This window comes from Macaca fascicularis, chromosome 7 (assembly GCF_037993035.2).
Source record: "Macaca fascicularis isolate 582-1 chromosome 7, T2T-MFA8v1.1".
NCBI classification, from domain to species: Eukaryota; Metazoa; Chordata; class Mammalia; order Primates; family Cercopithecidae; genus Macaca; species Macaca fascicularis.
In genome coordinates this window covers 35685358-35712149 of record NC_088381.1, presented here as the reverse complement: position 1 = coordinate 35712149, position 26792 = coordinate 35685358, and the positions used below count along the sequence as shown (strand labels likewise).

At 42.3% G+C, this 26792-nt stretch overlaps 1 protein-coding gene and 1 non-coding gene across 2 annotated transcripts in view; both read left to right on the top strand.

Moving 5' to 3' along the window:
- MYO1E (myosin IE) overlaps nt 1–26792 on the top strand; it is a 240056-nt gene that overhangs the window by 139665 nt on the left and 73599 nt on the right. The window contains exons 6-14 of the mRNA XM_045395539.2: nt 2090–2179; nt 6304–6435; nt 9552–9686; nt 11172–11304; nt 17649–17845; nt 20851–20931; nt 21259–21345; nt 24974–25060; nt 26559–26726. Of these exons, the coding sequence (XP_045251474.2) occupies nt 2090–2179; nt 6304–6435; nt 9552–9686; nt 11172–11304; nt 17649–17845; nt 20851–20931; nt 21259–21345; nt 24974–25060; nt 26559–26726 (1110 nt within the window). The remainder of the gene's footprint in view (nt 1–2089; nt 2180–6303; nt 6436–9551; nt 9687–11171; nt 11305–17648; nt 17846–20850; nt 20932–21258; nt 21346–24973; nt 25061–26558; nt 26727–26792) is intronic.
- On the top strand, nt 22757–22897 carry LOC123575059 (U4 spliceosomal RNA). Its single transcript, XR_006700222.1, has one exon. It is a non-coding gene; the product is annotated as a U4 spliceosomal RNA (small nuclear RNA).

Here is a 26792-nt window from a genome sequence, read left to right as displayed (position 1 = left end):
TGCTTTTCTCTATTCCTGTGATTGTACTTGCTTTTCTCTATTCCTGTGATTGCACTTGCTTTTCTCTATTCCTGTGATTGCACTTGCTTTTCTCTATTCCTGTGATTGTACTGGATCCTGAGAGGGTTGACATGGAGACAAGAATCCAGGATGCTGTTTTACAGATGGTCTGCTCTTTTTTTTTTTTTAGACAAAGTCTTGCTCTGTCGCCAGGCTGGAGTGTAGTGGTGCAATCTCAGCTCACTGCAACCTCTGTCTCCTGGGTTCAAGCAATTCTCCTGCCTCAGCCTCCTGAGTAGCTGGGACTACAGGCATGTGCCACTACGCCCAGCTAATTTTTGTATTTTTAGTAGAGATAGGGTTTCACTATGTTGGCCAGGATGGTCTTGATCTCTTGACCTCATGATCCGCCCGCCTTGGCTTCCCAAAGTGCTGGGATTACAGGCGTGAGCCACCATGCCTGGCCGATGAGCTGCTCTTTTACCTTGGTTTGCTCTTTCTCTTTTCCCTAATATGCCTGCCGCATGCCACAGAATTCTGTTGGACATCCCTGATTGTTGATGAATACATATAGATGGATGGATGGATGGATAGATGGATATATAAAGATTCTCATTTTTAAAGTCTGTAATTTAAAAAGGGAAAAGATAGAAGAAGATTCTGTGTTTTGTTCTCTTCCTGAGAGAAGCTGAGTGTTGTTAAATGGTATAGGCATGACTGGCCAGCGAAAAAAAAAAGATAGAGTTAATGAAGATCCACAAACTCAAAATTGATTGTACAAAGAAAAGCAGAGTTTTATAAATCCATGAGTTTTTAAAAGAGAGTTGAAAGTGTGTTTCTAGGCTTTGAAACTGACCCATGAAAGGACCACCCCCAGAATTGCCGTTAGTGCCATTGCTAAGGATGATTCCCCAGTCACAGTGAAAGCCCAGTTCTCATTTCTCATGGCAGTTTCTCTCCTGAAGTCAGGAGGGTGCCAGAAGAACACTTTGGCTGTTACATAGTCAGTCAGTAGTTAGTGCATTAATTTACTCCTCTTTGCTACACCCCTACGACCTGGTAGCCAGACTGCAGACAGTTAATGTTGATTTTCCTCTTCCTGTTTTCCTATGAGGACAATGATACAGAGCCCTTGGCTTGGAATTAGTCAGTAGCTAAAGAGCACAAGCCAGAAGACTTGTTATTTCTGGAACATGTTTAACCATAGCATGTGAATAATTAGAAGTACAAGGAATGACTCACTTGTTGAAAGACTTCTCCAACATCAAATTCTATCTCTTGAGCTGTCTCATGTCTATGGTGTGTTTTGCACACTTTTGCACAGAACTGGGATGTTTGAAAAACAAATCCTTCCCCCCTAGTAGGCCAGGACTTGTTCCACACAATCCACTGTTGACCCTTGCTGCCCAAAGTGTGTATCAATGCTGGCAAAACCAGCAACACCAGGGAGCTGGCTACAAATGCAGATTCTTGGGCCCTACCCCAACCTTACTAAGTCCACATCTGCAGTTTGACAAGATCCCCAGGTGATTCATGAATATTAAAGTTTGAGAAACACCAGGCTGTATTTCCATGACCTTGTTTGCGGGGAGGAAGTGGGTTAATTTTCCTTAAGATGACTTGCAGTGAAGCAGGTGGAGGTGTGATGAGATGGGTGGGTAGACTAGTTGGGAAGGGGTAGTGAGAAGAAAGACCCTGGCCAGAACAGCAAGGAGGCACCCCTTCATGTACCACTTCACTTTTTATCCTGCTGTGATACCTGGCACTCCCACAAGTGCAAGGTGAAGCTGCAGCAATCAATTTGGAAACCCAAGCTGAGAACGTTTGTGTGAATAGTTCCTGATTCACAGTGGCACCCTGGCTCCTGGGGATCCTGTATCAAGCCATGAGAACTGGAAGACCCAAATACACAAACAGGTTGAGGTCTGTCATGGTGAAAGAATAAATCCTTCAGAAACCCCGCCAGTGACACATGGATGTGGGGCCCCTCGCCTTAATGCATTCAGAAACCAGCTCCTTAGACAAAGTTTGGCATACTGTGCGGTAGGTGTTCACACCTTCCTAATCTCCAGTCTGTTTGCTGGGACAGCACGTGAAGGACATTATCCTACAGTCCAACCCACTGCTGGAGGCCTTCGGGAACGCCAAGACCGTCCGGAACAACAACTCCAGCCGATTTGTAAGTCTCTTCCCTGTTTCAGACAGTGTCACTTGATTGATAATGCTGATGTTTCTGACTGAAGTCCAGTATCCCACGGGAAATGGGAGCTTTTCACATGCCATCAGGAGGCCACCTCTTCAATCTTTCCTTCATTTTCTATAGCAGCATGCCACCAAGCTGCAGTTTACCCTTTTTTGTGGCCCGGGGATACAAACAAGATAATTTTGTAAATCATTTTCCACATCAGTTGCCTTACTAAGGAAAATAAATGATGAAAGTGGCAGCTTTGGCCTTGGAGGAGTTGTCTTTATGCCCTGGAGGAAAGACTTGCTTTCCTAGACCAAGAAATAACTAGAGTAGATGGGTATCCCAGGTATCAACCACTGGCAGTGGTTTTGCTTCTTAGAACTTGGTCCATAGACTTTGAAGGGTGCAGAGAGTTGGACTGATCTGGCACCTTGGAGACAAACTTCCTCCTCTCCGTCCCTCAGAGCGAGCTGCCTGCCCACCCCAGCCCTCTGGCTTTGTGCATCTGTCTTATGCCCTACTCATATAACCTAACGACATCCCAAAGTGACTGGACCTGGCCTCACAGGTTGCCTCTTAACTGGCTTACCTAACTGGTAATGAAAATATCAACCAAATGCATTGTTGTGAAGGCTTCTTTAGTCATGTTTCTGTCTGAGTGTCTCCCGAGGAGGTAAATAGGAAAGCTGGCAAGGCTGAATATGAGTATGTTCCCCTTAACAAAAGCCACATTTACAGAGAAACAAATGTTTACCCAGTAACCTTGATTTATATAGATTTTGCATCTTATTTCAACCATAGATCATGTCTGGCACTAAAGCATTCACGGAGCCATCTGTGAGGCTGATTCTGGAACATTTTAAAATAAATAAGTGGGAATTTTGGAGAAAAACAATTTTCTTTTCCACTGTCTATTTTGGAAAGAAGCTTCTATTTCCAAGAGAATTTTTACTATGTGCTCATATAATAATTGTCAAGTTCCCTGGTGGGTTCTCTCTGTTAGACTTGCCCTTACTTTCTTTGCTTTCCAATATTATTCAAACTACTCATTTGTTTGTCTGTCATATTTGGGCCCAATGCCTGAGTTGTGTTATCTTGAAGTTTTCCGGATAATAAAAGAGGAAAGAAGAATTAAACAAATTTTCCACTTGAACTTTTTTCTTAATTTTCAATCTAAATCTTGTAAAAATGGACTTGACCAAATTTAACTCTTTATTTGCCTTTTCCCCTGTCTTGGATTCCTTGGAGACCAGAAAAAAATAATTAAATTGATATCTTCATTGATTTTTGCAATATAAATTGTTCATTATATTTGGAGTTTACATCAATTTCTGTAAATAACAAAAACACTCAACATTTATTATTTTCCTAATTGCAAAATTTTATACAATCCTGATGGAAAGGTGGGGAGAGACAATTCAGACACACACTGACACACTCACCTACACACACACACACTCTCTCTCTCTCTCTCTGTCTCCCACTATTCACCATCATGGATGAGAGAAATGTAAATGAAAACCACATATCATTTTCTGTCTCTCACATGGGCAAACATTAAGTTGATTGATAATAATCAAGAAAACATGCTATTGGTTGAGAACTGATACATTCTTCCAGGAGAGTGATGGGGCAGTTGTTATTAAAATTTTAGTCGTTCATTATCTTTGCCCAACAATACTTCTAGAATAAATTACATAAGTTTCCTGCTTAAATAACTACTTATTTTAAAAGATATTCAGAATATGTTGTTAAATTAAAAAAACAGATTACAGAACAATATTTACAATATGTTCCTTTGTTTTTTAAATGTGCACATGATATGAAATGTAACTAAGAGATATATAAATCCAAGTTTGACATCTGACAGTGATTATTTAGCAAGAGAATGAAGAAGTGGCATCAGGGTAGAATTATGAGTAATTTCACTTTTAAAAGTGCACAGGTATTATGAAGCATAAGAATGTATATATTTAACACTTATAAATCTTTTCAAGTTAAAGAATGTATTATGAAATATTTCAAACACGATTTAAAAATAATACAATGAACATCTATGTATCCGGCACCCAACATAGGAAATAAATCATTACCAAGGGTTGAGTTGAAACTTCTTTTCGTTTCATTATCAAAATGCAAATGCAACATTCTATTCCCTTTATACAATTTCCTGCCTTCCCCCCAAGGCTGCTATACAGCAGTCCTATAAATATGTTAACCTTTTGTTAGAAAGGTTAACTTTTATGTGATAATTATGAGCCATGCATATGCATTTTATTTTATTACAGCAGTGGTTCTCAACCTTGACCACACATAAAAATCAGCTGGGGACTTTTTGAAAACCACACAGCTCTGGGCCCTGGTCCTAGAGAGTCTGATGTGCGTGGCCTGGGCTGACAGCATGTTGGAAAGGCTCCCCAGGTGTTTCTAAGGGGCAGCCAAGGTTGAGCACTGCTGCTAGGAGGACTTGGGAGCTTGCCTGTCCAACACCTGCCTTTCCTGGGTCAGATGTTCTGTTTGGTTTCATTTTCCCTCAACTGATGAGGAATGGGGGACAGGCACTGAATTATTCCCTCTATCACATGCCAAAAGGAAAGCGTGGTGAAGGCGGCCACCAAAGGAAGCACGGGAGCTCCTGTTCAGCAAGCTTTGCTCAGGTGCCACTGACGTTCCGCAGAGCCATGGCTGCTGGTTCTCTGCCTGGTGCTGCTGGGTGTTTTTGTTTTTTGCCGCGAGGAAGAAGGTCATCAGATTAAGACACATAGACAGTTAGAAGCTGGCCTTCTTTGGTGGTCTCTCTTGACACCTAGAATAATTAAGAACAGGAACACAGCATGTACTCACACATTTGCAGTGTGCACAGTACTTTTCTTGCCCTTAATGAGTTTATAGCTCCAGTCACAGACATAAAACCCAGCTGAATTCATCCCTGAAATGGGTGGATTTAGTGAGCATACACATTTTTATGTTATTACATGTGAATGTGGTGAGGCTGGGCATCTTCTCCAGTCTGGCCATAGACCACATGGCTCCCTCTTTTCCTTTATTTGTATTTACTCTTCTGGCCTCTGAGGGTGCTTAAGTTTCTGAGGACAGGAGAGAAATTAAGTTCTAGTGAGAAAAAAAGAACAATTTAAATATATATATTATATATAATAATTATTATAATAATTATATATAATATATAATTGTTATAATAATTATATAATTTTTATTCATTTTATTTTGTTTTTTTGTACAGAGTCTTGCTTTGTGGCTCAGGCTGGAGTTCAGTGGCATAATCTCGGCTCACTGCATCCTCCACCTCCCAGGTTCAAGCGATTCTCCTGCCTCACTGGTACTGCAGGCACCTGCCACCATGCCCAGCTAATTTTTTGTATTTTTAGCAGAGATGGGGTTTCACCATGTTGGCCAGGCGGGTTTCGAACTCCTGACCTCCAGTGATCCACCTGCCTCGGCCTCCCAAAGTGCTGGGATTACAGGTGTGAACCACCACGCCTGGCTATATATAATTAAAATAACAACCCAGATACCTTTTCAACTGCAGTCTAGGCTTTTATTCTCCTTTGTTCCCTATTAGCAGTCATTTAAAGAGGAATTTTCGTAATAAAGACAGTGACAAAAATCCCTAGGCCCATGAGTAGCTGGAAAGAACTTTACTTTTTATAAAGTGTTTTCATTTCGGATAAACATTTTAGATGTTCCATAGGTAAGAGGGATTGAGTGTTTTTGCTCAAAGCCATGAGGTGAAGTCTGACAGCAAGAGTGCTCTTCCTCTGAAAGGGTGCCGTGCCATTTTTCTGCCTCATTTTTTACACCTTCCGGTTGAGCAGGGGGGCACCTACTGGGGGGAAAGGAGCAAGGAATAGAGCATATCCTTATTTAGTCATGCTGGAATGATAGGTGCTCGCTCATAACAGAATCCTGTGGCTGGACAAAAGCACGGGTTATTGTCTGATTGAAAACTGTAAGGAAGTCTAGACTCAAATTAGGTGTAATTCAGAATGTGTCTTTTATTAATGAATTTCCTTGAAATCTATACTGTATTCAAAGCCTGTTTGGGACATCATGTTTTGTTCACCAACCACTGAAGGAAATCCCTAACTTTCTTGCAGGGAAAATACTTTGAAATCCAGTTCAGTCCAGGTGGGGAACCAGATGGTGGAAAGATCTCCAACTTCCTTCTGGAAAAATCTAGGGTGGTGATGAGGAACCCAGGAGAGCGGAGTTTTCACATATTTTACCAGGTTTTCCTTTCTACTTTTTTCCTGCCCACTTCCTGTCCCTTCTCTACATTAAAATATTTCTCAGACTTCAGGCATAGAGTGTAGTCTGGCAAGCCAGGGAGGACTGATTATGGTACCATGTGCAAGTCAATGTGCAGAATTGTGAGAATGCCCCTGCCCTCAAGGAGAATGAGTTCTAATTGGAGTGATAAGACAACAATTCCCCCAAAGCTAAATCATCAAGGAAGTATTGACGTAACTTCAAAACAAAATGAGGAGTGTTGGAGTCTTTGCCAAAGGAATTCATGTGGGCAGGTTTGGCCGGATAGTAGGAGAGGTATGAAGGAGGTAGAACCCGGATGGAGAGTGGAGGGGATTGATCAGGAAAGACAGGTGTCCTGCGCTAAAGCAGTGGAGGTGGGAGAGGGAAAGTCAGTCAGGGAGCCCGGCCTCAGCCTGTGTGCAGGGCAGGCATCTCCAGCACGTGAGCTGTGGGAGGGAAGATTTGAGATAGGTTTGGGATCTTCAATGCCAAGTTGAAAAGTTTCCACCTAGACCCTCAGAAGTCGTGGAGAGTTTGGGGCCAGAGCAGTGTGCAGGGTGCTTTTCGGTTATGTTACAGGCCTCAGCAGTCATCTGAGTCGGCTACTTTTATTTTATTTATTTTTTTATTTGTGACAGGGTCTTGCTCTGTCGCCCAGGCTAGAGTGCAGTGGCACAATCTTGGCTCACTGTAACCTCTGCATCCTGGGCTCAAATGATCTTCCTGCCTCAGCCTCCCAAGTAGCTGGGCCTGTAGGCACATGGCACCATACCTGGCTGATTTTTGCATTTTTCGTAGAGGTGGGGTTTCACCACATTACGCAGGCTGGCCTCTACCTCTCGGACTCGAGTGACCCACCCACCTCAGCCTCCCAAACTGCTGGGATTACAGGCGTGAGCCACTGTGCCTGGCCCTGATTCAGCTACTTTTGTAAAAGTTTTTAAGTACTTAAAAAATACAATGATGTTAATAACCAAATTTTTTATGTTCTATTTAGTTATTAGTATTTTATACTGAAGATCCACATTAGACTTTCTTCGAAGAAAGGCCTGGTCACTGTTTTTTGTTTTGTTTTGTTTCATGTTTAGTTTGCGGATCCCTGTATTAGAAGGACATTAAACTGTGTAATAGCTCACATTCAGTTTTTTCAGTTACATACATATCTTAGGTGATGCCAAATAATTCTTTTAGTTGATATCTGTTGATTGAAGAAGTATAATAAATGTCTAAAACTTCTGTGAATTCAGTCATTTTTAAAATCGTATTAAAGCAACATGTATAGATAAGTGAAAAAATATATATATTTCACAGAAATAATACTGAGTGCTAGATGGAAGTGTATAATGGATGCCAGGACTTCTTTAAATAAATGCAAACCCTAACCCTTCCCCAGGAGTCCTCTGCCCTTAGGTCAGAAACCACCGGAATAGAGGCTGGGATCTGGTGGGCTCAGGGCTTCAAGATTCTGACATGAAAGTAATTCTTGGCGGGGCATGGTGGCTCACGCCTGTAATCCCAGCACTTTGGGAGGCCGAGGCGGGTGGATCACAAGGTCAGGAGATCGAGACCATCCTGGCTAACACGGTGAAACCCCGTCTCTACTAAAAATACAAAAAATTAGCTGGGCATGGTGACAGGCGCCTGTAGTCCCAGCTACTCAGGAGGCTGAGGCAGGAGAATGGCGTGAACCCGGGAGGAGGAGCTTGCAGTGAGCCAAGATGGCGCCGCTGCACTCCAGCCTGGGCGACTGAGCGAGACTCCGTCTCAAAAAAAAAAAAAAAAAAAAAAAAGAGTAGCGTGTTTGTAGCTAGAAGAGAGTTAGAGAAGATAGATTTGAAGATGCAAGTTAGAGGGAATCTACAGTATATGGGTGGGGAGAGGACTGAAAATAGAGGAAAAAAAGGAAGGGGTGGGACCAAAAGATGAACATTCAGGAGACAGGGCAGGAAATGAAGGAAGCCTGATGTCATGGGGTGACCTAGAGCTTCTCAGTAATGGAGATGAGGCCCCCTATGCGGGGAGGGGAGCCAGGACGGCGTTGTGCAACTTGACAAAGGTGGGAAGCATGGATGGGAGCTGTCACTATTTTCCTAAATATTATTAGGTTAGAGCCAGGGTGTGCTGGAGCTGGTTCACATGGGCGATGCACATCTCTTCCCTCTTCCTTCTGTGACATTTCTTTGGTAGTTGAAATCAGTCAGAGTGGGAATATTTATACCATGAATATTGGCAAACACTACAAATCAATTTTTTTCCTCAAGGGTTAAACATTTTCCAGCACACCACTGGTTAAAGCCCAGTAAGAGGGTCTTGCCCAGGCCCAAGGCAGACATCAGAGTTTGAACAAAAAGCCAAGGAGTTGAGCGTGGTGACTCACATCTATAATCCCAGTGCTTTGGGAGGCTGAGGTGGGAGAATTGCTTGAGCCCAGGAATTTGAAACCAACCTGGGCAACAGAGTGAGACTCTGTCTCTACAAAAAGTTAAAAAATTAACTGGACATGGTGGTACATGCCTTTAGTCCCAGCTACTTAGGAGGCTAAAGGGGGAGAATTGCTTGAGCCTGGGAGATCAAGGCTGTCATGAGCCAAGATTGTGCCACTACACTCCACCTTGGGTGACAGAGCAAGACCCTGTCTATAAAAAACAAGCCAAGGGACAGTCATTGGTCAGGAGGTTTCAGAATACCAGAGAGCAAGAAGCTGCATGGCAGTTTTTTAACATGCACCCTGCAGTGAGAAGCATGGAAAAGCCAGCTCCACTTGAAAAAGCTGTAGCAAGTTGGGCAGGAGCTAAGTAATGAAAATCTGTTTTGCTTTCCACTCTGCCAAGGGTGGCAGTCGAGTTCCTTTCAGTGGACCAGGGAAAATCCTCAGCTCTTGCAGGTCTTTCCGGAGTTAGGAATCAAAATTTGCAGAGATGACATGGGGCTACTACAGGTACATATTTGGGAGCCAGGACTGCCTATAATTTTAGAAAGCAGAGATAGAAAGTCCTCATCACTGGGTTTGGGAATGGTGGCTGCAGGATGCATGAGGCGACTTCGGGTGCCTTGTGGTCCACATCATGGCTCAGCCTGTGTTCTCGTGCTCCAGCTCATCGAGGGCGCCTCTGCAGAGCAGAAGCATGGCCTTGGCATCACCAGCATGGACTATTATTACTACCTGAGCCTCTCGGGCTCATACAAGGTTGATGACATTGACGACAGGCGGGAGTTTCAGGAAACTCTGGTAAGTGCCGGCGCAGGGCCAGGCGGGTTCTGCTCTCCCAGCTGGCCATTTCCTGTGGCCGAAAGGGCAGTGAAGCTTGATAAAGCGAAGAGCTGCATCAAATGTCTGCCTGGTTCTGTGTGAGCACTCTGTGTGCTCATTCATGTTCCAGTGCCCTTTCATACCCATGTGCCAGTTGCCTGAGGACCACTTAATGATTTGAGATGGATAAAAAGACATGAATTCATCATTATCCCCCTGCAGGAGCTCTGGTAAATAGGCAAAAATGATGCGTACATTGAGCACACCTGTTTGCTGATGGCCTACTCTGTTCGTGAGCTGTTATCTTAGAAGGGCTAAGCAAACAGCACGTCTGTGGACTGAATAGGTTTAGAAATCTTGGAACATCTTTAGTCTTTTCTCTTATTTCTTTTCTGGTTTTGAAGACTCTGTTCCCCTCTGTACTGCGCAGGGCAGAGGACCCTTTTTCTGTGCCGTGCCCTTCACATTGCATGTATGTTATGGGCCAAGTTGTAAAACTTGGTAGATTATGGAGGGGTTCCATCCTGTGAGCAGCAACTAAAATGAGTCAATCTAGAACTTTCTAGAGGTAAGCTGACCACCCACTTAGCCTCAAAGGCCTTCATTACCACTGCCCTTTGAGTCTGTTTCAAGCTGGTGACTATTCCTCAACTCAGATCCCGAACTGAGCAGTAGAGTCTGAATGAGTAGTGTGGATTCAGTACATTTGTGGTTGAAAGGGACAGAAAGTTCAGACAGACTGTGTCCTGGGTGCCAGGAAACAAAATGGTGTCAACAGGTCACATGGCCTCAGAGCAGATGGGAGAAAAAGTGCCAGTAAGGAGTCTGCACACTGGTCCTAGAGTATAGTTTTCTTAGGAGATGGCTCTCTAAGATTTAGACATTTTAGCGGTATTTATTGCATTTAAGGGACCTCAGAAACTGTACTTTTAGATGATGCTTTTATTGGATTTCCTGGAGATTTTTCATTAGATCCTTTTGCAAGTACAACATATTCTTATCCCTCCTGATGAAGGGAAAGATCTCTTGAGTCCACTTGGAGTAGGTGGAAAGGTCAGCAGTGACCTTCGAGGGGAAGCTGGCAATAAGAACACATCAAAGGATGAAGATAGGACTTGGAGACTTTGTGTACAACTACCACTCCTCCGAGTCTCATTCCTCCTGGAGTATTCCCTTATTCCTGGAGGACGGCATGCTCTGCTTAGAGACAGAACTGCCCTTCCAGCATGACTTTGAGACATGAGAAGAATGTGTACACTGGGCAGTGATCATGTTGTACAAGAACGTCCGGCTGTCATCACAAGGTCAGCCACATGTGACTGACTGCACAACCCAATCTATGTTTTTTTTTTCTTTTTGACTCGTCTGTACTTGTCACACCCTTATTTAGAGCAACTGCTCTGCCTTGGCTGCTTTTAAAGCTAACGACCAGTTTCTCTGGATAGTTTCTCTTTTCTCTTCCAGCATGCCATGAATGTGATTGGGATCTTTGCAGAAGAGCAAACGCTGGTGTTGCAGATCGTGGCGGGTATTCTCCACCTGGGAAACATCAGCTTCAAAGAAGTTGGCAACTACGCAGCTGTGGAGAGTGAAGAGTGTGCGTAGCCCTGGCACGTGGTCATTGATTGAATGAGGGGTGGCTAGCTCTGATTAGAAGTAACCCAGCACTTTCCTTTGCTTAGATCTTAAATGGGAATATTGGGAAGAAGTGAGAAATCTACGTGTCCTCTGTGGCAGAACAGAATGGCTTCACGAGAGGTCAGACCTCTTGTATGCACCTGCCCCTCTCCTTATCCCCAGCCTTTCCAAGTCCCACATCATCGATGATAAATGGAATCGTTTCAATTTATCATTAACCTGGGGAAAGCTGGGAGAATTTCACATCTCGGTTTAAAGATAAAGTGATCTTTAAGAGTAATGGCTTAAGAAGAGTAATGATCTTAAGAAGAGTAATGGCTTCATGCAAAAGATTTAGTCTCTTTATGAAAACCTTTAAGTAACTGGTCTTTAGGATCTAAATTCACTTAAAGATTTTAAAGAGCAAGCAATATAATATATGTAAATAGGGGAAGTTCACAGCTTCACAGTGTGTTCCACGGATTGGATTAGATTGGATTTCTGAGCACAGGAAAAGATGGACGTTGACTGTTGTGTTGACATTTCTGATGATCACCTTTAATGATCACATCTGCATAGCTGGAGCCTCCACACCTAAATGGTCGTTTTTACTCTTTGACAAAAAAAATCAGGGTTCTTCCTGCAGAGAGATGTTGTTGGTTATATGTGCCCAAAATCTACCATAAATACAGCGGCACATGACTTTAGCCTCTTAGGCATCAACAGCTTGCAGGCTGCTCTCAGAACCCACACATCCTTTAACCACCCAGGAAGACATTCTTCCTTTCTCAGCATTCTTTAAGGATGATAAATTTAGATGCTTAGTAATAAATAGTATCCCACTCATTGCTGACAATGCAGTAGGGATATTTCCATTCCAAATAAGGTTCTTTTTTTATATTTTTGTTTTCTTTTCTGATAAAAGAGGGAAGTTCTGCTAACTTCTGATGTCTATCTGATAAAGAAAAAGATGAATTATGTTTACCAGGAAAGGGAGTAGAAAACCTTAAATATACAGGGTGTCCATAAAGTCTGAAAACATGACCTAATAATCATAATAATGATAACTGTGTTTCTAAACTTTGTGTACATTATCCTTGACATTTAACAAATGCACATATGTTTCCAGTAGGATCATTAACACTTGGCCTTTTAATGGTAACAGTGTTGGTTTGGTGGTAGTTTCTGTTGAAGTAGACTGGATTTCTTTTTGCCTTCTTGGATAGTAAAATAATTTACTGCCTCTTTATGCTTCACAACAAAATCATGACACTGAGACAGCAAACAGTTCCCTAGATGTCTGAAGCAAGAAGTGTTTTATTGCACATTGATGTCCAGAGTTAGTAGTCTTCTCAGCCAGATGGGTAAGGCTCAGCACTGGCAACTGCCCATGAAATTCCCTGACCAGAGGCGATGGAGGCATGGAGATCGGAAAAGGCTGAGATGGAAGCCAGAGAGGTCTAGGAAATGGGCCTCCCCCCCAATAATTTCCCTTGATTTGGGGTTTTGTTCATTTGGTAATACATTAACGTGGCTCGAGGGGATATGCAGTGTATGTTCTCCCTTCTATACCTTTTCTAGTCCACTTGTTCCCCTCGTCAGAGGTAACCAAGGTTCCCAGTCTCTTGTGTTCCCTTTAAAGAATGTGTGTTTCGGAACAACTACACACAACCACTCTTTTTTCCCCACTTTTGTGCAATAATGGGGGCTTATACCACGATGTTCTACAGTTGCTTTTTCACTTAACATGTGTCTTAGTCTAGGCATGGAGGCTCATGCCTGTAATACCAGCACTTTAGGAGGCCGAGGCAGTGGATCTCCTGAGGTCAGGAGTTTGAAACCAGCCTGGCCAACATGGTAAAATCCTGTCTCTACCAAAAATGCAAAAATTAGCCAGGTTTCCTGATGACGTACATCTGTACTTCCAGCTACGCCGGAGGCTGAGGCGGGAGAATTGCTTGAACCCTGGGCAACAGAGCGAGTCTCCATCTCAAAAAGGGAAACAAAAAATTATATATATAAAAAATATATAAATATATATATAATTATATTATCTTCCAGTGATTCCTGGGAAAAAATTTTATATGTATATATATGTATATATAAAATCATATGTATATATAAAATCTCATATATATATATGAGATTATTCTATACCAATTCATAAGGAGCTTTATTTTTTATTTTTTATTTTTTTAAGAGAGATGGGGTCTTGCTTAGTTGCCGGGGCTGGTCTCAAATTCCTGACCTTAAGTCATCCTCCCACCTTGGCCTCCCAAAGTGCTGGGAGTCCAGGCTTGAGCCACCGCACCTGGCCATCATTTTTATAGCTGCATAGCATTCCATTCATTGGCTACACTTTTATTTCTTTATTGAACCAATTATCTGTTGTTGGACATTAATATGGTTTCTGATCTGCTGTTACAAGACTGAATGAACACTACTGAAATGAGTAGCCTTGGTTTCTGTCTTTCTCATATTTTAGTATATCTATGAAGTAGAGGGAAGTGGTAGTCCTTGCCTTTAAAATAGAAAAAAGCAGACTTTCTCTAGCTATTGCAGTGTGGAAAAAAAATGGTAAGATTTTCATCAGAACTGGCCTACTAAAGCAAAATAGCCATATTAATAACAAGCTTTTTTTGTTGTTGTTTTTTATTTTTGTTTTGAGACAGAGTCTTTCTCTGTCACCCAGGCTGGAGTGCAGTGGCGCTATCTCAGCTCACTGCAATCTCCACCTCTTGGGTTCAAGCAGTTCACCTGTCTCAGCCTCCCAAGTAGCTGGGATTACAGGTGCGCACCACCACGCCTGGCTAACTTTTGTATTTTTAGTAGAGATGGGGTTTCACCTTGTTGACCAGGCTGGTCTCAAACTCCTGACCTCAGATGATCTGCCTGCCTCGGCCTCCCAAAGTGTGGTGATTAGAGGCGTGAGCCACCACGCCTGGCCAAACAAGCTTTGTTTTTACCTGTCCTTAGACTAATGGAAGTGTAGCATTTCCTTGGTGAAATCTTTATGTTGCTGTGAAGCCAAACAAACCTCACCTTAGGCACATGTGTACGTGTCCAACAGCAATGCAGTGAGGTGGCAGGTATTACATACCAAATTAACCTAAGAATTTTAACGAAAGAACAAGTCACTATTTTGATAACAGTGGGGAGGAAAAGTAGAGTTGATAGCGCCCCTCCTTTACCCCATTATTATTCACGGATTACAAAGCACAGAAACTCAACACCAAGGACAGACAAACCTTTTTTTACCATGCTGAGTCTTTTAAATTTGTAAAAATTGAATTTTATTTTTGCTACATCTTTTTGGTGTTTCTCTATTCCCTATATTTCAAATTTAGGTGGGAAAATTAAACCTAACTTTGCTTTACACTTTAATGCAGTAATAGTAATCTATCTTCAGGCCGGGCGCGGTGGCTCAAGCCTGTAATCCCAGCACTTTGGGAGGCCAAGACGGGCGGATCACGAGGTCAGGAGATCGAGACCATCCTGGCTAACACGGTGAAACTCCGTCTCTACTAAAAAAATACAAAAAACTAGCCGGGCGAGGTGGCGGGCGCCTGTAGTCCCAGCTACACAGGAGGCTGAGGCAGGAGAATGGCGTAAACCCGGGAGGCGGAGCTTGCAGTGAGCTGAGATCCGGCCACTGCGCTCCAGCCCTGGCGACAGAGCGAGACTCCGTCTCAAAAAAAAAAAAAAAAAAAAAATAGTAATCTATCTTCATTATTTAAATGTGTGGAAATACTACTTTTTAGCAGGTTCTTCTATGTTTTCCATGACTCTGATTAACTATATCAGAGTTACACACCCACATTTTAAAATTAATCATTGCTTTCTCCCTCCCTCTCCCTCTCCAGTTCTCCAAGCTTCCATACTGACACTCCTGTCCAGACACACTCACAACTGCCTCATGGAAACTCACAGCCTGAAGAAAGCCAATATTAGCAGCCCTGTAATTTCAGCATTAGGGCAGGCACTGAAGAAAATATGAGGCCATAAAAGTTTGAAAAACATGTCATGGATTCTTTTTCAAGCCAAGCGCTGTATTTCCGCTCTAGTGTCCTTCGCTATTTCCCTAAGCTTGTGACTGTGATTCTTGGCCCAGTTCCATTCCTTGTGTTGTGAGTGCTTGCGGCTCTCCATGCCCTCTTCTGCAGAAAAGGACCACAAGATGGAAGTAGAGCGTGTGTCTTTGTTGTCCCTTCTCGCTCTTTTGTCTCCAGGACTCTCATCTTAGCCCTTATTGTTGTATCTCTTTAGCAAAGGTCATAAAGATAATGGCATAAACATCTTAGTCAAATATTTTAACCATGTGGGAACGTGGTTAGGGCTTAGGAGAAAGCCATATTTACAAAACAGAGAGATTGAGGCTAATTATTCATTTTATGAACCTATTCACTGTATAGTTCCTATAAACAATGAGAGGAGCTCTTGTGACTGTCCTGTAAACTGCTGAGGATGATGTCCACTGCATCAAGTGAGATATCACTCTGATAATAAAACCAACAGGATACTCTTCCCTTAGTGAGGGCTTCTTATATGTTGGATATGTTGGTAAACGTCTGTTGATTCTCACAACAACCCGACATGGGTGCAATCTGATTTATGAATGTCATCTGTCCTTACTCTGTGCACAGGAAGTTTTAGTTCACTGGAAGACACACCCAGATTCCTAGACATGTGTTTAACACTAAAACTAAGTACAATGGCCATTTTCAGATCAGTGCATTTGATTTTGTTTACATGTCTTTTCTAAAAGGAAGCCCTTCTATTGCTCAAAGCATTTTTATGAAACACTCATATAGAGGATAAATGTCTTATTCTGGCATTATACGTTTTCAAAATGTATTCACTGACTTATTCTCATTGGAAGGTGTACACTGAGAAATGTCAGCTCGTTATATTCTAACACCATCTGTGAAATTCAAACAGATTATCTTTTATTGGGAGGCTTGTGATTTTTTAGCATTATCATAAGGCCTTTAACAAAATTCTTTTATCAGATAATTTTGGTGAAGCATTATGCAAAAAAAGAAAACTCATAGCCAAGTTCAAAATTTCCATTGCATCTATAAAAATCTTTCATTCATATTGGAAAAATCTGAGCATTCTTTCATGTCGAAGAATGGTGTCATTTATTTATATGAGAACGTTCTGCCCAGAAATCAGGAAAACCCCATTTATATCACTAGCCCTCCTTAGTTAAGTTTCATGGTCTGAAACAAGATGTTGAGCTATGGAAGTCTCTGTTTTTCTATCCAAAGACCACAAACTACCATACTATGTGACATTAGGGCAGGATATGAACATCCCCTTCATTTCACTCTATATGCTACCCTCAGAGGAATCTTCTTATAATGCCCCTCTTTATTAGCCATCAGGCCCCCTTTTGCCTCCAGCCCAAATATATCATACCATGCAAGGACTGCCAGCATTGGAATCTGTCCTAACCTTTTTAATCTGACCTGAACTTTCAGCGGCAGCCAGTGCTAGTCCACACACCGTAGCCCGCGTCTCGTCTCTATCATGTCTCCCACACTTCTGCTTCCTCCCCTTGGTACACTCCCTTCTCCTCTCTGCATCTGTACAAATCCTATTTATCCTTTACACCCAGCTCAAATCTCTTGACTACCCCAGCAAGTAGTAATATCTTCCTGTTCTAATTTCTCCACATCTTGTCTGTCTGTGTTACATATTCAGCTTTTCCAAGGGTTCTTTATTTGGCAAACTATTTTTTGCCTCGTCTAGATTGCTTTCAAGATTTCTTACATATTTTCTATTCTTTCCTCCCTCTTTAGTAACCCTACACGTGCTAAATACTCAATAAACATGGGATTAGTAAACATGGTAATTATTAGTTCAGTAATATCAGGTGCTTCAAAAATGATGCTATGAAAACATTGTACTAAAAAGGAAGAAAACAATATTTGGAGCCAAAGAAATGTTTCTTGATTGAGTTCCTTCCGGGCTGTCTTGCTGGAAGCTTGGAGAGATGTCCATGTTAGGCATTTAACTGTGATCTCGGTAGGAGGGATAGGTTTGCCATCCTTCTTGGATCCCTGATTTGTATTATTGGAAGTCTCAGTCATCGTAGGAATTGACTCATGTAATAAAACAATTGGGAAGAACAAAGGAGATGGATGTGTGTGGGATTACTGATAAGCAGCCTTCACTAGAACATAAGCTCTTGGGGCCTGTGACTGTGCCTTCTATGTATACACATGTGCATGTGCACATAAGTGCCTCCATATGTTTGTGAGATGAATTGGAAGTGTCCCAATTCTGAAAGATTGTCATGTTTTGTTTTATGTTCTACAGTTTTAGCTTTTCCTGCATATCTGCTAGGGATAAACCAGGACCGGTTGAAAGAAAAGCTAACAAGCCGGCAGATGGATAGCAAGTGGGGAGGCAAATCCGAATCCATCCACGTGACCCTCAATGTGGAGCAGGCCTGTTACACCCGGGATGCGCTCGCCAAGGCCCTGCACTCCCGGGTTTTTGATTTCTTGGTAGATGTAAGTAACACAAGTTGATGTTGGTGATGCTTCATATCTTAGCTATAAAGAGTCAAACTAGTAGGCTGGGCGCGGTGGCTCACACCTGTAATCCCAGTACTCTGAGAGGCCAAGCTGGGAGGATCGCTGCAGCCCAGGAGTTTGAGACCAGCCTCTGCAACGTGGTGAGACCCCGTCTCTACAAAAAACACAAAAATTAACCAGGTGTGGTGGCAGGTGCCTGTGGTCCCAGCTACTCAGGAGGCTGAGGTGGGAAGATCACTTGAGCCTGGGAGGTCAAGGCTGCAGTGAGCCGAAATTGTGCCACTGTACTGCAGCCTGGGGGGCAGAGTGAGATCCTATCTCCAAAAAAAAAAAAAAAAAGTAAAATGACTAATGGTTTTGTGTTCCTGTTCTGGCTCCTTCCTTTCACCCATTACTTTACTTCGCTTTCTGTCCTCTCACTCTGCAATCACTGAATCCTGCATTTCCTTCTAGAACTGCCCAACAAGATACCTTAGCTAAATCTAATATGGTAACAAGTTTCTTCTGGACAAAATATTCAGTAAAGCTAGGAGTAGAGACCAGAAAAAGAGGAGACCCACGTTCATGGGCCTTTCTTGATTTGTGGGCCTAAAGATTTAGGAATATGTTTTCCACATACTTCTGTGTTACAAATTAACCCAAAACCTAGCGACTTGAAACCATAAGTGCTTGTTTTCTCAGTTTCTGAGGGTCAGATATTTGGGATCGGCTGAGCTTGGTGGTTCATGCTGATTGGAACTGTGGTTGTCTGAAGGCTTGACTAGGGTTGGAAGATATGGCTGAAAGATGGATTGCCCGTGTGGCTGTTGGCAGGAGGTCTCAGTCCCTTGCTTCGTGGACCTCTCCTTGAATATCCTCATAACATGATGGTTGGTTTTCCCCAGAGTGAGTGATCTGAAAGACAGCGTGAGCAAGAAGCCAGTCTTTTATGTCCTGATCTTGGACTCAAGTATTGTCACTCTGCCACGTTCTGTTTATTAGAAGCAAGTCACTAAGGAACGTCCACACTTAAGGGGAGGGGAATGAGGCTTCACCTTTGGGAGGGAGGAATATCAAAAACTTTCTGCATGTATTTTGAAACTATTAGATATTTTTGGTTATGGTATAATTATATGTGTGTGTGTATGTATATATACACACTCTTACATATGAATATATATTTATGTATGTATATCACATATGTATTCTGACAATTAGTCTTTCAGCAGTGTAGCGCTGCCAGTAACAATCTTGTGTTAATCACTGTAGCCTCTAAATGGTAAAATAATAATACCAGGCAGTTATATAGCACTAACTATATAAGCGCCCAGATACTAAGTATTTTAAAGAGAAAAAACCCTCACTTAATTGTTACAACAACCCTGTGACTTAGGTATTATGATCTCTGCTTTACAGATAAACTAAGGGAGGCATAGATTGATTAAGGAATTTGCCCAAGGTCACTCCATTATTATGTGATTGATCTAGGAGGCCCTAGATTCCTAGCTAGTTTGCTCCTTTGATGTTTATATATTCAAACTAGAAGGACCCTAGTCAAGGGACAACAGGGGGCCATTCGATCCAAAAGATCTGTATTTGATTCCAGGCACTAACATCTATGTGGCTTAAAGTACGGTTAATGTGGTTAGAGTAGGGTCAGGCAGGACAGGGTAGGAGAAGTATTCTAGGTAGTTCTAGTGGCTATTTAAAGTATAAAATTGCTTGGGAAGGTCAGGGTCATACCAAACAGAAGTCATGCAGTTAGCTTGTTCAGATCCCTCGTTTTACTGAGAAGGGAATGTAGGGCCTGAGCCATGGTGGTTTTACCCAAGGCCAATCGGCAAGAGGGCAGTGCGGCCTGGGACTAGAATCCACGTATCTTGTCTGTTTGTTCAGAGCACCTTCCAGCACTGGGCTTCCTACCTACCTTCCTTCCTGTCATCTGTCAGTTTTTTTGTAAGTTGTAAAAGTACATGAATACTCATACAAGTGATCCTAATTTGTGGTGAGATTTACTGGGCACTGACTATGTGTTGTGTATAATTACTCATTTGCTCACAAAAGATGATATATCATTTTGTTTACCTGGAAAACACCTCTGGTACTTCAGAATTCGTCCAGGTATTCAGCACCTCAAAGAATTCTTTGCTTCACTCCTCCTGCACTGCATCCCCCACCAACCCCTCTATCCAAACCTTCCCTGCTATCATTAAGTCTATTCCCATGAATTGCTTGGCCTCTTCTCACAGCGATTAAGAACACAGATTTAGGCATCATACTGCTTAAATTTAGTCCCAGACCCTGCTTTTTACATAGAACAACCTTAAGCAAGCCTTGGTGTGTGGAAAATTGGGAAAATAATGGTATCACTGCCATTTTGAGAATTGAAATGGGAATTAAGTGAAACAACACATTAAGAGCACTTAACAAACCCTGGCAGAGGTGAATCTTCAATAGATGTAAGCAGGTTCTATTATCAATTCAGAGATAATGACTATTGTTACTACCTGCAGATAGCGCACGCTCTCTATAAGCTCCTGGGAACAAGGATTGTCTTGTCCTTAGCATCCCTGGCATATTGTGTTGGGTCATCATTAAATGACTGGTGAATGGAAGACAATGGAAATGACAATTACGGATCCTTTAGTGTGGGTTCTTCGTGTGAAATAGGTTTTACTTCGATCATCCAAGATGACATATTCTTCTAATTGTTAAGACCTCCTGAAAAAGCTGACTCAGCCAGAAATTAATGGTTATCATCATTAAGCAAACATTTTTTGTTTCTACTGTACTCGCTTTTCTGAATCCTGGTGGTTTTCCAAAGCGCTTGCCTTTGCACTGAGAGTTTGTTAATGCAGCAGGTCTCCTGCCTTCACGTTATCCTCTGTTTCCTCCAAGCAGTAGTGTTTGCTATGTAGAGTCCAGCTTCCCTTTCCCCAGCGCATGCCCGTTTTTAGTATAAATGGAAAGGAGTTCACTGCCGTGCTGTTTACTTTCTCTAGTCGATCAATAAAGCCATGCAGAAAGACCATGAAGAATACAACATTGGCGTCCTAGACATCTATGGCTTTGAAATATTCCAGGTAAGGCCAGTTTGAATAAGTAGGGGTTGAGGAGGGTGGCATATTTCATCTGGCCTGCAAGAAAGAATTCTAGGCAATGCAAACACAAAAAAACAGAAAATATACCACCACCACAACAAAAATACCACTCAGGCTCATTTTGGCCTTTGTGAGTTCTTCACGTACCTTTACCAAATTAGTTTCTCCTAAATATAAACTTCTTTCTATTGATGCATCCAACATTTCTATGAAAGCTTTTCACATGAAGACATTTCAATAAATCACTCAAGAAATGACTTTTAAATGATTTTGTGAAACAATTACATGTGAATAACTTTTTTTTTTCAGAAAAATGGGTTTGAACAGTTTTGTATCAATTTTGTTAATGAAAAACTGCAGCAGATTTTTATTGAACTGACATTAAAGGCGGAACAGGTAAGCAGTCCCTCGTCCTTCATCCTATTCTATTTATAACTTATTTTGTTTACAAGGGTATCGATTTCTGTCTTTTGATAATAGATTTGGGTTCCACTCTTATATTAGGAAACGCACCTAATAAAGTCAGGCAGAAAAACCATACGCCATTGTGGTATTTTAATCCATGAAATATAAATACCATCTGCAGCATTTGCCTTCTTCTTTAAGCAAATGATGCTGTGACATTGGACATAAGACTGGCTGCTTTTACTATACTGACTCACTGAGCACGTGGGAAATGGGAGCCTAGTTCCAACCCCAACTGTCTGAGGCATATATTGTGTTCCAAATAAAAGACTTGGTTTTCTCAGATTTACTCCATTCTCAATCTTCCCTAACAATACATGCATTTTTAACAAAGCTGGTATTTCAATACTTACCTGAGGTAACATGCCTTGCTGTAGTTTCTTCTAAAGTTCGGTGCAGGTCGGGTGCTGTGGCTCATGCCTGTAATCCCTAGCACTCTGGGAGGCCAAGTCGGGAGAATTGCTTGAGTCCAGGAGTTCAAGACCAGCCTGCCGGACAAAATGAGACCCCATCCATACAAAAAATAAAACAATTAGCTGGACGTGGTGGCATAAGCCTATCGTCCCAGCTGTTCTGGAGGCTGAAGTGAAAGGATTGCTTGAGCCCAGGAGGTCGAGACTTACATCATCACACCACTGCACTCCATCCTAGGCAACAGAGCAAGACTCTGTTTCAAAAATAAATAGTAGCCAGGTGCAGTGGCTCACGCCTGTAATCCCAGCACTTTGGGAGGCCGAGACCTGCAGACTATTCGAGGTCAGGAATTCGAGACGAGCCTAGCCAACATGATGAAACCCCATCTCTACTAAAAATACAAAAATTAGCTAGGCATGGTGGTGCGTGCCTGTAGACCCAGCTACTCCGGAGGCTGAGGCAGGAGAATCGCTTGAACCCGGGAGGCGGAGCTTGCAGTGAGCTGAGATCGCGCCACTGCACTCCAGCCTGGGCAACAGAGCGAGACTTCGTCTCAAAATAATAATAATAAAAATAAATAAATAAATAGTTCGGTGCAGTTTCCATCGTTTCCTGATAGCATATTGTTTAGGATTCCTGGGGCCACCATAACAAAGCAGCACAAATTGAGTGACTTGAAACAGTAGCAGTTTCTTCCCTCCCAGTTCTGGAGCCCAGAATCTGAAATCAGGAAGTCCTCAGGGCCATACTCCTTCTCAGGATAGAGGGGAGAATTCTTCCTCTGCTAGTTTCTGGTAGCTCCTGACATTTCTTGGCTTCTGGCAGTTTGACTCCAATCTCTGCCTGTGTCTTCACGTAGCCTTTTGCAATGTCCCCCTGTGTCTCTATCCAAATCTCCGTCTCTTTTCTTTTATGAAGATACCATTTTAGCTTTGTGCAATGGCAATATTTTAGCCAGTGAGGTTTATCTGAGGCATGATTATTGCTAATTGAAAACTTTTCACAATACCCTGCCATGACGACTTGAAATATAGTCGGCATTGACGATTTTTGACAGTCTCTATGGAGAGTGAACTGTTTAAAAAAAAAAAAAAGAAAAAGAAAAAGAAAAGAAAGACACCATTTTTTTTGGATTTCGAGTTCACGCTAAACCCAGGATGACTTACTGTGGGGTCCTTAGTGAATTACATTTACAAAGACCTTACTTCCAAACCTCACATTCTAAGGTTCCAGGTGGATGTGAAATTTGGGGGGATACTATTCAAGCCACTGTATACATCAAAGGCTGTTTTGGGGTCATTTAGTTATGGAAGTGTTTATGCCTGTGCTTAGGAAACACCATACCAGCGGGTTTCACGTGACCTTCTGCCCTGGAACCCACCCTTGGTTGTTTTACTGTAGCTACTCTAAGGGGTGGGGAAGGCTAGAGGTTCACATGAAACCCATTGCTACTGTTGCCATCTAAGTCCCTACCACGTCTAGCCCAGTCTCCTGCAGTAGTCTCCAAACTGGTTTGGTCGTCTCCATACGGGTTTCCCGTGAACCTCTAGCCTTCCCCAACCCTTAGAGTAGCCAGAGCAAAACCACCAAGAAAGAGCGCAATAGCCAATGAGATGGGAGCGGGGAGGCAGGGGCTAGATCATATGGGAAATTGTAGGGCATGGCTGAGACTTTGGGTGTTATAGTAAGTGGAATGAGGACCCATTGAAGAATTTTGAGGGAGGAGTGACATGATCTGATTTGTTGTTTGTGTTTTTGAAAGGGTCACTCTGGCTCTGTAGGCTTATAGAGTGGGGTGAGGCAGGGGAAAGCAAACTAGAATGGAAGTTAAAAAACCAGTGATGGGGATACTGCAGGAGACTACGTTAGATGTGGCAGAGACTCAGACGGCGATGGTAGCAGTCCAGGTGGTGAGAGGGAGTATCTGGAGAGTGAGAGAATGGGACTTGCTCAAAATAATTAACAATAGCCAAGAAAGAAGGAACAATCATGGGTGATTCTTAGCTTTATACCCTGGATAACAGGGCTGATGGTGACACTATTTACTGGAGGGTGAGATGAGAAGAGGGGTTGTTTGGAGGTCATGGGAAATATGGAATCAGAATTCCTCTAAACAGGTTAAGTTGGAGAGGCCCATTTATTATACATCCAAGCGAAGATTCCAGTCTGTAGAATGGATTTGAGTCTGGAACCCCGTGGCGAGATATAGATGAGAAATCAATTCAGGGGTCATTAGCCTATAGGTGATGTATTTAAAGCCATGGGATTGATAGAAATCACCTAGAGAAGAAGGACTGAGAAAACAAGAAGGCTGAAAGATTGACCCCTGAGACTCCACCACATATAAAGTTCTGGAAATAAGAAAGAGCTAGCAGAGGAAGCCGGCAAAGTGAAACCAGTGAGGAAAGAAGAAAAAACCAGGATAGTGTCATGGTTTTCAAGTTAAATGAGCCTCTGATAGACTGAAGAACCTTCCCATTAAGTACCTGGATGCTAATCTACTCCTGTCCTATATTTAATTTTAATTTTTATTTATTTATTTATTTTTGAGATGGAGTTTCGCTTTGTCGCCCAGGCTGGAGTGCCGTGGCGCGATCTCGGCTCACTTCAACCTCCACCTCCTGGGTTCCAGCAGTTCTCCTGCCTCAGCCTCCCAAGTAGCTGGGATTATAGGCACACCCCACCACACCCAGCTACTTTTTGTAATTTTAGTAGAGACGGTTTCACCATGTTGGTCAGGATGGTCTCGAACTCCTGACCTTGTGATCTGCCCACCTCGGCCTCCCAAAGTGCTGGGATTACAGATGTGAGCCACTGCGCCCAGCCCTATGTTAAATTTTAAGTTTTGTGATTTTTTTTGTAACTGGATTTATGAGTTCGGTGCTACTAAATTGCAGTTTTCGTTGGCCAGAAACAATTGTGTGGCAACAATTTCATAGGGTTCAAACTAAACATAAAAATCACCAAGTCATAAAGTGTTCCTTTCCTGTTACCTCTTAGAAAATAAGAAATTAAAGTTCCTGGTATTTGTTGAAGGACATTTAGGTTTTTCTCTTTCATGGGAATTTTTGTCCATTCAGGGTCTGTCCGTGCAGAGCTCTTGCTATTTGGGAAATAATGTGAGTTCCTGGTTTCTGTCTTACAGGAAGAATATGTTCAAGAGGGAATAAGATGGACACCCATTGAGTACTTTAATAATAAAATTGTATGTGACCTCATAGAGAACAAAGTGGTAAGTGTTGGTTTAGTATATCTTCACTGCTCACAGGTTTACATTAAGTGAGTTTTTGTTCTGTGTCGTTGTTTTAGAACAGGCAAAGTGACAACTCTGATTTGCAGAGAATTTGAGCAATTGTATTAGTTTTCTGTATGTGTGAAAAGAAAACAGTAGGGCTTTATTCTGGCAGTAAATATGAACATGTGGATATGAGTAAAATGTCAATTTACAAATGGAAGTTGTTACTGATTCTAAGAGAAGACAGCTGTCACACGATGACTTAGCATGTGAAGAGCCATAAAACTGGCCCTGTGTTCTAGTCCAACTTCTAGGACTTTAGCCTTAATGACTGATTCAGGCTGGGCATGGTGGCTCATGCCTGTAATCCCAGTACTTTGGGAGGCCGAGGCAAGTGGATCGCTTGAGCACAGGGGTTCAAGACCAGCCCCAGCAACATGGTGAAACCCTGTTTCCAAACACAAAATTTAGCTAATACAAAAATTGTATTAGCTAAATACAAAAATTAGCCAGGCATGGTGGCACGCACCTGTGGTCCTAGCTACTCTGGAGGCTGAGGTGGGAGGATCGCTTGAGCCTGGGAGGTTGAGGCTGTGGTGAGCTGAGATTGTGCCACTGCACTCCAGCCTGGGTGACAGAGCAAGACAAGACCCTGTCTCAAAAGAAAAAAAGATGATTCAAAATAAAAGAAAAGTGATACAGAACAAATATCTCTATAGGATTATATATATATATATATATAAAAGCCAAACACTGGAAACAGTGAAAACATCCGTAGACAACTTATTTATTTATTTATTTATTTATTTATTTATTTATTTTGAGAGGCATCTCACTCTGTTGCCCAGGGGTTTCACCATGTTGGCCAGTTGGCCAGGCTGGTCTCGAACTCCAGACCTCATGATCCACCCACCTCGGCCTCCCAAAGTGCTGGGATTACATGCATGAGCCACCATGCCCAGCCAGACAACTTAGTTATTAAACAAATGAGAAATATAGCCATTAAAATAGGAAGTATGAAGAATATGTAAAACATGAGGAATGCTTATAAAATAGTGCTGTGTGAAAAAGGAAATGCATTATAGAGTGTGTACACTAAATAACTATATAAATGATGCCTATATGGGTAACATGCTGAAAGAGAACATTAAGAAATAGATTAGGTCAAAGGAAAATGTTTTTATTTTACTTTTGGATTCTTAAGTCAATTTGGCATGAATATGAGTGAGCAGATAATGATCTGTGCATGACTGTTGGATAAAACTTCAGGGAGTTAAACAGCTTTTTGGAAAATGGAGTTTCCTCCCTCTTTAGATCTAAGTGGTGACTTCCCATTTGGGACTATTAATTGCATTCTTGCCTGAAGGGGAAGACTGACTTTCAAGATGGTATCTTAAGTCTGGGGAGCTGTTTCCTTCCCTAAGAAAGGACCTGATAAGCATTGTCTGTTTTGGAGAGGTCAGTGACTAGGGCCTTGCCTTCTTGCTCCCATCAGAACCCTCCTGGTATCATGAGCATCCTGGATGATGTGTGCGCCACGATGCATGCGGTGGGTGAGGGGGCAGATCAGACACTGCTCCAGAAACTTCAGATGCAGATTGGGAGTCATGAGCACTTCAACAGTTGGAACCAAGGCTTCATCATTCATCATTATGCTGGGAAGGTATGGCCAATATCCATTTTAATGTCTATCTGTTTTAAGCTTTTGGGTCTGTGATCCGGTTTCTCA